Source organism: Terrapene carolina, unplaced genomic scaffold (genome assembly GCF_002925995.2).
Source record: "Terrapene carolina triunguis isolate 2854851 unplaced genomic scaffold, T_m_triunguis-2.0 Scaffold85, whole genome shotgun sequence".
In the NCBI taxonomy this organism is placed as follows: domain Eukaryota; kingdom Metazoa; phylum Chordata; order Testudines; family Emydidae; genus Terrapene; species Terrapene triunguis.
This window is the reverse complement of record NW_020664436.1, coordinates 35,748,753-35,762,532: the sequence shown is the minus strand read 5'-3', so window position 1 is coordinate 35,762,532 and position 13,780 is coordinate 35,748,753. Positions and strand designations below refer to the sequence as shown.

Genomic DNA, 13,780 nt, shown 5'->3' with positions numbered 1-13,780 from the left:
TAGAGGTAATAATATTAATTCCTAGTTGCCTAGAGGTAATAATGAACCCAGTTATCCACTTTTTGTTCAGTGAAAACCAGGTGATGTATTCTTAGAAGGTTACAAACAGAGGTGCCCTTTGCTTGATTCTTAGAGAGAGAAATTCACTAATTTTTTACCTGAACAATATGTGTGGTGATTGAAGTACCCTCTCATCCCCACTAGAGGGGGGTTCCTCCCATGCTGGGCTGTAATGCTTTTTCAGAAAAGAAGCATGGGGAAATCTCACATGACTCTGTATCTTGCTTGAATATTATACAGAATTTATCCTACAGTGTCTGCAGTCCCTCATCTCTGATAGATCCTAAATAAATCTTTGTACAAAGTGGTGAAAAATAAACCGAATAGAGTACAGCGTGAGTTTTAAAAATGCAATACTAACAAAGAATTCAGATTGATATTTTATTGGACTGTCTAAAATGAAATAAAATATTATATCACAGAATTGGTTTAAAAGTCCAAGATCTAAGAGCTTGACAGTGCCTCTTTGATCTTTGCTGGAAAAATAGAAGTGACATTATCAGGGCTATTCCAGTAACGTTTGTAATTAGAATCTCCAACCAATGTGATAGCTACATTCTGAGGTTTTGAATTGTGTTTGTAAGACTTTTATATAGGAAATATTTCCATTTTTAAAGAGAAAGTACAGTATAACGTCTTAAACTTGCTTTTATTGTTTGGGGTGTCACAATTTGTTGCCATCTTTGATTCCATGATTTGTAGGGGAAAGTGGAACTGATGTTTTGTAAATGTATATTTTGAAACTGTGACATCAAGAACATTCTCTTTTTCCCTTAAAGGGAAAGGGGAGAGGGAAAGAGAGAGAGAGGTTATACTTTATATTATCACTTTAGTGTTGAGCCATATAAATTGTAGGGGTCTGAGTGTGATGCTTAGTTCTAATCCTGCATCTAATACTTAGTCCTTATGTAGCCTTGGGCAAGTCAGTTAACCCTGTGTGTCAGTTTCTGCAAACCGTACTATGGATATTTAGCAATCTCACCAGAATTGATTATTTAGTATTTATAAAGCCCTTTGAGTATTAAGAGCTCATAATTATCATTATTAGATTGATTTTATTCATGTGGATTTTTCTTACTCTGTTCCCCCTCTGCTTCACATCCCTCTCAGGATCCCACTTGGGAGCCTGTCAGGGCCATTCCCTAATCAGCTGGACAGGTTATAGTTGAGGAGCATGTGGCACATGCTCTCTTCTCCATCCTAGGGTCCATTAGAGCGCCCCCTCCCCTTTTTATGTACAGAATGAATAGAGGTTATATGTTGTTAGATCATGACACAAATATGTTAAAGTGCTGCCATTGTTGTTAGTTTGTCAGCCTTTCCATTATAACATGTCTTTTTCAGAGGTTTATAACTCAGGCATTAAAATTTGCTCCAGGCTGAAACTTGCCATTCATTTCTTTTCTTGATTTGCTTGAAATCCTTCTTTCCTTTTTTTACGTTAAACTGTAGATTAGATACATTAGTTCTAGTTATACTAGTTATAAATTATAATGCAGTATTAGCATTTTAAAATAAAATGTAAATCAAAGGAAGGAAGTGTTTTCTAGTGTTTAAAGGAGGCAGGGACTAAGGGTAGGAATCATAAATTCTGTTCCTGGCTCTGCTACTGACTTGATGCCTGAACATGGGCAAATCACTTAAGCTTTCTGTGCCTCCTTTTCCTATATATACAATGGGATGAGGACACTTCCCAACCTCAGAAGGGTATTGTGGGCTTAATTAATTAGAATTTATAAGAGCACTTTGAGATTCTCAGTGTAAAAGTGCTGAAATGTGAAATATTTACAAGAAGCTGACATTTTCAATGGAAAATCAGATACTGTGCCTGTTTTTCCATTCTCTCAGCTCTCTCAGTCCAGATTAATAGGTTACCAACTCCTAGACCTGTAAGCTGCAAGGCAACCAATAAGTACTTTCACTTTTGGCACTTAACAAGCCTATGTCCCTTGAGCTCCCAAATCTTGCGTCAGGCAGAAACAGTCTTTGCTGGGAGAGATCTTATTCTCTCAATTCCAGAGTTTTAGAAGAATCTGCTCTGCCCAAGACAGGACAGGAGTCTATAAGTGAGACTTTATGCTGCCTACTTTCCAGTTGCAGTTTTTCCACTTTGTGATGATGCAAGAGTATTAGTCCTAGTGGGGAGGAGTGAAGGGGGGTAGGAGTTTAGATCATTCTGAACTGCTGTGTCAGATAATTACACTGCCAGGTGATTCTGAATGTTCACAGGAAACTTCTTCCTGTGACTCAACCTCCATGGGAAAACATGGTTCCAGCTGTATTACAGTAAAGTGTGTGGCACTGGAAAATTGTGGTCTGCCCTCCTGGCATGGCTTAGGCAGGTAACCTACTTTGTGTGTTGGTCTTAAAGAATGATTGTGGAGCTTCCTCTTTCTCCTCTGAGGATTTTTGTGGTTGGTTGTTAGTTTGGCATAGCCAATTCCCTATCTTGGTTTCCATGTGGTAGACTACACAAGGGCCCCGACTTCCAGGATATTCGTTTGGCCTGGATTCTGGTGCTGTGCTCAAGGAAGGTTTCTGATAGTGGCTACATTTGAAATGATCTTTCTCCTTATAATTTCAGGTTGAAGTCTTGGCCTCGGAGGATGCTGCATTTGGACTGAAGGTGTGTAGTTTGATGCAGTTTTGTTATATAGGTCCCATCAATTTAGACTGGTGGATCCAATGTCACAGAAGAGGGTAATTTCCTACCTGAGATTTGGGAGTTCTGTTATTCAGATCCACCAGTTCAACAAGTATCCCATATTCCTGAAACTCTGAAGATGGAACGTGGGGCTGTTTGGTAGTATTACTTCCTTTCGTTTACTCAGGGAAATTTTATTTAGGGGAGCCAAGGAGGAAAAGCAGAAGGTAGTGTTCTAGTGACTTTTAAAATTGCAGTTGACTGAATGGTGGATTTGTTCATGTTCCATAAATTTGAAACTCACAGGTCTTAACAATTAAGTACTGGTAGCCATTATCTGATTTGCAATCTGTTGGTTAACTCATTTGTTCATGGCCCTTATTCACAATGCACCCCAAGCAGAAAGCAGTTTATTCAACAGCTGTTTCACCCTGTGTTCAATTGTAAGTGTATCCATGGCATACTGGATACGTGTTCCAGAGAACACTCCAGAGCTATTCTGCAAACTGGTTGGGGTGCATCCTAGCGCTTATTGGTCGATGTACCTTATGGTGTTGATCACAGTTCTTAATTGAATGCTAGTAGCAGATGATTTTAGGCAAGGCAGATTGTGTGTAGGCTATAGCCAGCTAGCTGAGAAGAGAGAATAGATAAGGGAGGGGGAAGAGATTGTAGGAACATTAGGGTAAATCATGACAATGAAGAGTCCCCTGCTGCTGAAAACCCACATGCTGTGATACCACTGCAGGTGAGAAAATAGCAGTGATATTACTACCAAAGTGAAACAATCAAGAGAGGATGAAATAACTTCTGCAAGTTTATAAGGAATACCATAAACAAAATTAGCCCAACAAAAAAAAAAATTCTTAAATTTTAACACTTTAAAAGCATCTAAACATTTATTATAATAAGACTTATGGTTATGTCCTTGTTGCATGTTTTTGTGTTGTGATAGCTGATAAAATTATTAAAAAATAAATAGTGCTACTCCAGTATTATTTGAAGTATTTAACATATGGTAGTCAGCAGCATTTTCCATTTTTTATTTAATACCCAGCATGCATACAGAATATTCGTTGAATATTTAATAAACCTGGAGGGTCAACTCTTGTGAACTCATCTCCATAATCCTTCATACTAGCTGGATAAACAGAAGTATTACTGAAGATTATTGTAGCAATAGCTCTTACAGCCTAACCCACTGTGGAAAAGGCTATGCTATTATTTTATGGCCTAACTTGCAGGTTGGTTTCAGTCTTAAAATCAACTTCATAGAGATCACAGTTTGAAGCTCCTTTTTACATCAGTAATGTTAATGATTTCTCATAATCTTTTGGATTTTATAAGTCTGAATCCGTACAAGTGTCACTTCTAGTATCACCTACTAGAGACATGAGTGGGGTCTTTCTATGAGATTTTATAAGCCCAAGAGGTTTTTTTTTTTTTTCCCTCGGAAAGTAGCTTTACTAATAGAATGTCCGTATCTAGAGAAGGAATACCATAGGCTATTTTGTGTGTGTGTGTGTGTGTGTGTGTATTTGGGAGATGAATAGCCCTTGGTATCTATATTTATAACTATATCGATATAAAATACCAAGGGCTATTTATTTATATGAATGTATGCTCGCTCTCGCTCTCTCTCTCTATATATACACACACACACACACGGAGAGAGAGAGAAAAAAAGATACACCTAAGTTTAGTGAATTCAGTGTTCAGTTAATTGGCTTAACATTTTTTCTTACACCTGTTTCCAAAGTCTACATAACTGTTTTCTTTCCCCTTAAAACTAAGTGCTTCCCCTTCCTTTTTTCTGAATGCAAAATAAATGTCCCACAGTACTAATGAGCAACACTATGCTAACAAACCTGTGTGTGTGCCCATACTCAATGAGAATAAGCACAGTTTGTGAGGAGAAAGAATTTCAGATTCAAGATTCCCAACAGTGATTCTGAATAGCAAATAAAAGTAATTCTTAAGTTATGAAAAACAGTTTGTGTGGATTTGACTAACTCGCAGATAGAGGATGACTTAGATAAAAAGGCTTAAAATCAGAGCTTGCATGATGGTATCAGCCTGGATACCAATTTTTAGGCCGCATTTCCTTATAGGTCTAAATCGGGCTTTCTAGGGGCTGGATTTTTAGCTGCAGATACAATAAGTGCTTCACATTTGGGGGCACCAACAGGCTTTCGCATGCATAAGTGTATGTGGATGCAATGGGTGCTGATGTATTTTTGTGTGGGTTCATCCATTGCACCTGTTGCTGAAAGTTTGTCTGTTCGTCTTACTGTTATTGAAAGGCCTTTATAGTTGTATTTCCTTTAGATTTAGTGGAATAAAAAGGAGAAAACTAAATTACTAAAAGAAAGAGTTAATGTTAATATATGCTTTTGTTTTAATTCTGCCTATTTATTCCATTTAGTAAACACATAACCTGGCAATGTTTAGGAATGTGTAACTTTCCCAAGAAAACACATACTGGGGGAATTAGCAAAACACTATTTCTTTACAACATTTGTGCTCTGTCAGGTGAAGGTCTAGTGAGACCATTGTTAGTTGGTGGATTTCTCCCCTCTCCCCCCCCCCCCCCCCCCCCCCCCCCAGTAAACCATAAAACATTTGGGTCTTTGATGATGCTAGGTATGTTTTAGAAATCTTTAGGATATTTTTGGTGTAAAATCCGCACATGGTTTTGGAAAAAATAGTTGATGTCTTTAAATTCCCCCCCCCCCCCCCCCCCCAAAAAAAAAATTAAAACATAGCTATTGGTCCACATTATCAACAAATTCCAGAGAGGCAAAGGAACAACTTATTAAGTTATAAACTTTCAAAATTTTGTCTTAAATATTTTATTATTATATGCCTAACTGCATTGCTTTATAACATTTTTTAAAAGAGCCTTTTTTGGTGGACAGAGAGCATTTTTTCCCATATATACGTGGTTGGATGTCTGTTAAGTCCCATTAAAGTTAATGGGAGATTTGCACATTGAAAGCACTGTTAGAATGAGGCCTTTAATATCACTTTGCCTTTAGTATACTTTTTTTTTTTTTTTTTTTGCTCTAGTTCTGTGAACTCTTCCCTTTTAGGATCAAAAGTTTTTTCAGTAGGGTTAATTTTAATCGACGAGTCCAAGAAAATGTTTTCTTTCTTTTGGTTCTGAGGCCTGGTCTACACTAAAAGGTTGAGTCGACCCAGCTACGTCACTTGGGGGGGTGAAAAATCCACACTCCTGAGCGACATAGTTAAGCTGACCTAGCCCCCTGTGTAGACTGCGCTAGGTCGACACTAGAATTCTTCTATCAACCTAGTTCCTGCCTCTCGGGGAGGTGGATTAGCTATGCCAACGGGAGAACCCCGTTGGGGGGTTTTAAAAAATAGTTGGGGTTTGCTGGTTAGATGGAAAGAGACCCCAAGCTTTATAACATGCTCTTTAAACCTCTCCTCTGAGTGGCTGGTAGAAAACAAAAACAATCAACTGTATGTGCCAGCAGTTTTGTAGAATGGAGGAAACACCTCAATGTGATGCAACTGCAGCTTCTGAACTTGTAGGAGTGGTATGTGGTTTAGTTTAGTTTCTTCTTTTTGATTAACTTTAGTATTTCAGGATTTAGCATGGCATTTGTGTGTGTGCATGTTCATGTACTAGGAGGGAGTGGGAAAACAATGGGTCAACAACGCATGACCATTTATTCTGTAGGCGCTCTGGGACAGTTTGACCATGGCTGGCATATAAGAACAGCCTTATCGGGTCAGACCAATGGTCCATCAAGCCCAGGATCTGTCTTCCAACAGTGGTCAATGCCAGGTGCTTCATGGGGAATGAACAGAACAGGCAATCATTGAGTGATCCAACCTCTGTCGTCCACTCCCAGCTTCTGGCAAACAGAGGTTAGGGACACTCAGAGCAAGGGGCTGCATCCCTGCCAATTCTGGCTAATAGCCATTGATGGACCTATCCTCCATGAACTTACCTAATTCTTTTTTGAACCCTGTTATAGTCCTGGCCTTCACAACATCCCCTGGCAACGAGTTCCACAGGTTGACTGTGTGTTGTGTGAAGAAATACTTCCTTTTGTTTCTTTGAAACCTGCTGCCTATTAAAAAGGTATTAGTCCTCCCTCCACCATCCTGGCTTCCTATTCACGGTCGGGGTGTGTGTGTGTGTGTGCGCGCGCGCTATTTAAACTATTCCCAAAGGAGGGTAGTCATTATCTTCTTCACTTTTCTCTCAGGGCAATAGCTTTAGGTTGCAACTAGGGCTTGGGAGCCCCAATAAAGGAGTCTGCTGAGAGGATGTGCCCAGTCAATGTGTCCACAGATGCCCTGGCCCCTTCAGGGTGCATGAGTCAGAAAGTTATTATTGTCAAGAGAGAGGCCTTTGTGAGAATGGCTTCAAGATTTTAGAATAATGGTGTCACACACGCAGTCTATATGCCGTATACTGTGCATGCTGTGTTCTGTATAGTACATTCAGATTCGGTAGAATCTAAACTTTCATTTATTAAACAAACAAACAAAAAACCCTACGTTTTTCATAGTTGCCAAGAAAAGCTTTCAAATGTGGAGTGAGGGTAAACTGATACAGTGATAGCTGCCTGAGTCTACAGACAACTCAAAACAACAGCTCTAAGAGGTGTATGCTCCCCCCTTCCATTAATCTTGTTGTACCCCAATGACAGCACTTTAAATACCAGCAGTAACTATTGCATTTCTCAGGATTTTAGTAGATATGATGGGGAAATGCATTTCAGCAGGTGGAAATAAGGACCACCTGGAATGAAATTGGAAGTTGCTGCAGGAAAGGAATAGCAAAGGGAAAGAAAGTCAGAGAGATAAAAAGACAGGAAAGGGGGAGCACAGACAGAGGAGGGAGGGGAAGGAATAGAAATAGAGGGCAGAAATAGCGGTAGTCCTAAAAGATAGCCATATTGAATGATGCTAAATTTGACAGTAAGACAGTGACCAAATAATAACTAAGGCTGAGATTTTCAAAGCCTCCTAAGGGATTTAGATACCTAATTTTCAATAGGACAGTCAAAGATCTTAGCTTAAAAGGTTAGTTACTTACTACATAAGGGCCGTATCCTACCTTTGATCTTTGTACAAACCTCCAATTGACATCAGTGAGAGTTCCGCTTTGGATTGTGGGTAATTTCTAACGTGGCTCACTCACCATAGTTAAAAATGGAATTCAGCCCGCTCCCTAAAATGAATTTGATACTTCTGCTTTAGAAGACCCTATCTTCGCTCAGTTCCTGCTCTCTTCTTTCCTTCTCTCTCGCTGGAGCCTTCAATATCAACAGCAAACTGACCCAAATAATATAGAGTAAAAGACTATGTACTCAGTGTCTTAGAGGAGAAGGGTGAGATCACCTCTTTCACATGTCTCAGCCTGCGAAGTCCCATTAGTACTATTTGAAGAGGCAGCCACACAGCCTGCCTACTCTAGCTAATGCTGAGATGCAGTGATTCTAGTTTAATGCAGCATTAATTTAAATAAGTTTGTTAATGACAGTCCAGCATCTACATGTCAGGAGGCACACAACTTTGTGTAACAGGAAAAGAGACACTTACACTTGTACAGTGGGGGAGCTCCATCAAGAACTGGGGCTCTCTGCTTTGGTTTTGAGCTCTAATCCTGCCATTGTGAGTAGTTTTAAGATGTATTGTGATATAATTGGCTTAATCATTCCTATTATGTTGCTTTGTATGACATTAAATTAGGATTATAATTTGACATATGAAATAAATGGTAACTGGATTAGTGATTTGCAGGTGTCATTTAAAAACAACAACAAGGGAAGAAAAAGCCTGTCAGACTCTGTAAGTGGAATGTTTCCTAATGTTCAGAGGTAGAGCTATGCAACTGCCTCCCAAGCGGCTATGAAGTAGGAGGTAGCTCCACCTGTTCAGCTCTGGAGGGGGAATGGAGCTGTTTTGTTTCCAATTAACACATTCATCATGGAACTGATTTTACATTTTCTCTTATTAGAAGAAAAACATAGGAGAAGACGTTTGCCTTTGATCTAGAATTCAGCAGAATAGAGAGATGATTCTGTTAAAGAAATGTAATACCGCTGACATTTCTGATGGGGTTGTGTCAGTGCAGTGGAGCTTTCGTCATTGGTGATGGAACCAGCCAATCTTATGGTTTAGTGACATAGCATAAACGGATGACCTCATCTTCATAATTTAGTAACTGCAAGGATTAAGAGGTACTATATGTAACTCTTTTTAAATATGCTGCTAACATGCAGATTTTTTTAATACTCTCATTTTTTGAAATAAGATATCCAGTTTTGCAAGAACCCAGTGAAGTGTATAAGCTAATCTTTTCGACCATTGCACTAAGGGGGGACCATAACTTTTTCACCCCAGTATGCTATTTTTACTCCAGTTTACATAGTTTCCTTCTTCCTCCTCCACCCTGCAAATGCTGTGTTATTGCAATAGCACAGCATGCCACAATGCATCTTCTATAGCACATTCCCTCTTGTAGTCTCAGATACCATGAGTTCAACTCCCCGAGGGGAATTTAGATGGACAGTGAATCTTAGACTGCAGCTACCTGATCTGATGTATGGGAGAGTATTTTCAGTGGCCAGCTATGAATTATTCCTATCATTAGTGGAGGATCCACAAAGATATGTGGTGTTGTAGCAACATTCATATTAGAGAAGTCCAGAGATATGAGACGGAGCAGGAATGACATTTGAGAATATTGTAAGTGTATCATCAAGATTTTAAAAAGTGTAGTAAGTTGATGGGCAAAAAAAGTAAATATTTTTTGGAAAGAAGGCAGAAAAGAGCAATGTAAGAAGAAGGAAAAGTAGCTGTTAATAATTCTGTCTTGCTTAAGATAGCTTTCTTTTGTTGAGGCCTCTAAGCAGCCTCTGCTTCTGCCATCTGCTGGTTACTAGTAACTCTTGCATTTTCAAAGTACAGATGTATGTGTGTTTATATGTAGAAAAATATGGGGAAATGTGCTCCCAGTTACATTTTTGTAACCAGTGATTTTTTTTAGGAATCTGGGGGTTGTGAAAAGGACTGGTGGGCTCAGTCTAATTTAGAATTGATAGATGGTCACATTACCCTCCACTGACTTCAGTCGAGTTACACGGGTCTTACTGAGGATAGAATCTGGATTATACTTATTCTAAATTAGTAATTTTATCTGAGTGTATGTGACAAATATGAAGTTTATAGATACATACATTTTCAATATAGTTGCAATAAATATATCACTAAGACTTTCGTGCCCAGGTAAGTTGCCTGCCTTGAACTAGTGGACATAAATATATGTTTTCTTTCGTTTTCTAAACTGTAATTGAAAAAAATCTCCAATAATAATAGTTCTTAGCAGTTTATATTTTAAAAACACTGTCCAAATAATCCTCACAATTTTCTTGTGGGTTAGGTAAGTGAGTACTATCATCCTAATTTTACAGATGGGGAAACTGAGACAGATTAAGGCCAAAATGTTCAAAAGTGTGCATGACTGAAAATGACCGTTGTGGTGGCTAAAAGGATTTTTTTGCTCCCCTCCCCCCCTCTCGAGCATTTACAGCATTTTCAACACCATGTTTTAGTATCACTCAAGTCCCCTGAAGGTCCTTGCCCTAAGAGTGGGGAATGGGATGAGGTTTGGTTGTAAGGGGCTCTTGTGAGATTTTCAAAACTGCTCAGAGGCCCCAAAAGGTGCACAAAGTATTTCTGAGATAGCTGTGACTAACCACAAAGCTGAAAGTTGACGCATCTCTTGCTGGGCCTTCTCTCCATCACTCCCAACCTTCCCACATTATTTAGGACAGGCTCAAGAATACATGAGAGAAGATAATTGGGTGGTCTCAGTTTAGCCCTCTCTCCAGCGCATTTTCCCCGAGCACTCTCTCAGGACACAGGGATAACTGAAAGCAATTGCTTTATATTTTATTTTTGCTAAATTCCAGGATTTAATCGTGGAAAATCAGGATTTTGTTATATAGGCTTTCCTCTCAGCAAAACACTGATTGTAATCCAGGGTATGCTGGAGGTTAAGGCCTCTGGAGAAGCATCTCCAATGATGTGGAGTATGGAAGAGGTAAGACAGAGCAGAGACATTAGTGAAGAAAGAATATTGGCCCCCTTCTCAGTCCCCACCAAAATCAGCTCTGAGGAAGTGCACTACTTCCTTGTAGTCCTCTAGCACTCAGTAGTTGTCCCCCTCCTACCAGATGATTTGTAGAGCCCCACAGAGCTCCACCAGAAGATAGGGAAGATGGAGAAACTGGTTGGGCTGGATCAAAAAGGGGAAAAAATAAGGCTCTGTACAGAACAGCTAAACAGGACACTGAGAGTTGGTTCTTCCCGCCTCGATCTTTGTAATCAAAACTTGTTGGTGTTCACCATATTATGCTTCTGGGTGACAGTCCCAAAAATGGTTAGGTGGGAGTTCAGGGAGGAATCATGATGTCCTTTTGAGTGAGGGTTCAGCAAGGCCGGGCAGAGCATAACCATTCTCACATGGCACAGGTGGGCATCCTACTTTTCTTTGCCCTAAGAGACCGCCTACCAGATCAGGTGATTGTTGCCTTAGCTGCCCATGATTATATGTATAGTCCTTATGCTCTGTGTGAGGTCTGAAATGCTTGATCATTTGATCCTAGCCCAGACAGGACAACAGTTATCAGTGACTTTGTGCTACAGCTAGGCAATCTGCATGGGGAAATGGTAATTTATATTTTTAAAAACACAGCTCTGCCCATAATGAGCTTTGAAAACCTTACAGAAAACCAGTCTGGGCAAAGCTGAGCAACTGCATGCCCACCTCAACATCTTTGAAAATTCCCCTCAAAGTGATTTGCCTAGTGCCACAAAGCAAGTCATTCACAGAAATGGTATTAGCACTAAAGGGTCCTAAACTACCAGCCTTTTCCTTAATTCCTTAGACCATGCTGTATCTCTGTTACATATCCATACACAATAGAAGAACTATGCCCCTGCATAAACAAGCAAATATACACTACCTATCTCCACCTCTAATATTGTAGAATTTGCTCTTTCCTTTAACATAGAAATAGTACCAAATTTTGCTCTCCAATACATGTGTACAACTCCCACTGACTTTGGGATTATTTGGGGACAGAATTTGGCATGTAGTTTTCATAAATAAAATACCTGTTGCGTCTTCAGTTCAAGACAATTGTCTGGACATTGCTAAGATATCATCTATAGTAAATAGTGCTTGGTAAATATTTTTTTTTCTTTTCTGGTTGTTTTATAACTGTTTTTGTTTATATTTAATTTTTAGTGCTGGTAAAAGTTGCCAGGTGAACAGCACTGGCTACTGAAATCTTTTATCCATATAACAGTTACATCAAAGGGAGCAGTTTATGCTTCCCCACATTGCTTTACTGATGTGCCTCAATCTTGACTTGAATAGAACACCTCAAGGGTTAGAGGGAAGTTCAGCTCTCTGGTGAGACGCTGGAAAGGTGCAACGTCTAATTTTATTTTATTTTTTGTGATGGAGACATCTGTCCAGTGTGACATGTAGGCCACCACAATCCAATCATAAAAGAGTTATGACAAAAGAAAGCATATACCCATACTCACTGCTTTTACTGTCATTTGCCTCTGTACAACATTTGTAATCTGTGAGACCTCATATGTTTTACAGTCTCTTGTTTCCAAACTAGTTGTTTACATTCAGTGTTCTGTTAATAGTGCCCTTATTTGTAGCTGAACTACAGGCTGTTAAAATATAACCAATACAATTTACCTATGATACTGTGGGTCAGTTACAATTCTGTGTAGTCCATTTGATTTACATTTGATTCATGTTGATTTTTTTTTTTGCGCTCTTGGTGAGTATCATATTTATATTGAACCCATTTTACAATTGGAGCATAATGTTTGCCTTTTAAATACCTGGAATTTTTAAATAAATGTTGAGGCAGGTAGTCTATGTGTTGTGTGGAGAGAGAACAGAGTGTTTGTAAAGTAGGCCTTGTCTGGAGTAGAGCGGGTTAGACCAGTTTTTTTTCTTATGTAAATTGTACTGGATTGCATAACTGATGTGTCCAGAGCTGCTCACTGAGGCAACACACCCCACCTTGTTACAGAAAGCAGTTTCCCATTAATCTGAGGATTTAGGAATTTTTTTTTCAACTGGCATAATTTGTTTTGTTTAAAAGAAACCCAACAGAACAAAAATACTTATAAGTGACAGAAACATACATGTACTACAGGGTGTAAATAGACAATGAGAAGAAGTACATGTATGTTTCTGTCACTTATAAGTATTTTTGTTCTGTTGGGTTTCTTTTAAACAAAACAAACACTTCAGGATAAGATAGTAAAAGTGGGGTGTACAGCTTGAAAAATGCAGATTGCAAAGAGCAATGTGAAAACCTTTTTTAGGTTGGCAGGCATGATTTAGGATTTTCGGTTTGCCGTTTTCTGACTTGAGTCAGGTGTGCAGTGGCTTAGCTTCGTGTGACATTAGAGAACCTTTTTCTAAAGTATTGCTGACATGGCATGGTGAACTTCAAAGACGAAAAAACAACAATAATAAAATGATGGTTTAATAATATTAATAGTACATCCCTATTGCAAAAATGACCTTCTACAGTTCTGCAGTTTTCCTTACTGCATTGCTCATTTGATATGAGGTGGTTCTTGTAAAACAAGGATTTTGTATTTATCTTCTGAATTGGGATTTGGATGGAGAATTTTATTGGGGTAGAGTTGCATTGGGATGTCTTGTTATTAGCAAGTCAGTTCCTTAGCGTCTTAAATTAAATTTTCCTTATGAACAGTTATTTCTACCAGATTTAAAAAAAACAAAAATTCTTTATTTTGATGGTTTTCTCTTTATTTAATGAGTGACCAAAATCAGAGATTGTTTTGATGTGATTTTCATATTGTTTTGATGTTTAAAACTGTCCAGTATGATGAGTTCAGTATACAAGAGCCAGTATTTGTCAATTATAAAAAATATTAGACTTTTCAACTATTCATTGCATGGTTTTACTACGATATCTGCGATACTACCTCAAGCAGAAAGCTGGAAGTCCAGAGGCTACTGTA

The 13,780-nt window shown here is 38.8% G+C and overlaps 1 protein-coding gene across 8 annotated transcripts in view; it reads left to right on the top strand.

Annotated features, from left to right (window-relative positions):
• Nucleotides 1–13,780, top strand: part of ARID1B (AT-rich interaction domain 1B) — a 402,254-nt gene that overhangs the window by 210,118 nt on the left and 178,356 nt on the right. For 5 of the 8 annotated variants that reach the window (XM_024214019.2, XM_024214023.2, XM_024214018.2 and 2 more), the window contains one exon: nt 2,645–2,686. The exons of the other annotated variants lie outside the window; for them this stretch is intronic. In XM_024214019.2, coding sequence (XP_024069787.2) covers nt 2,645–2,686 — 42 coding nt within the window. The remainder of the gene's footprint in view (nt 1–2,644; nt 2,687–13,780) is intronic. 8 annotated transcript variants of the gene reach the window in all.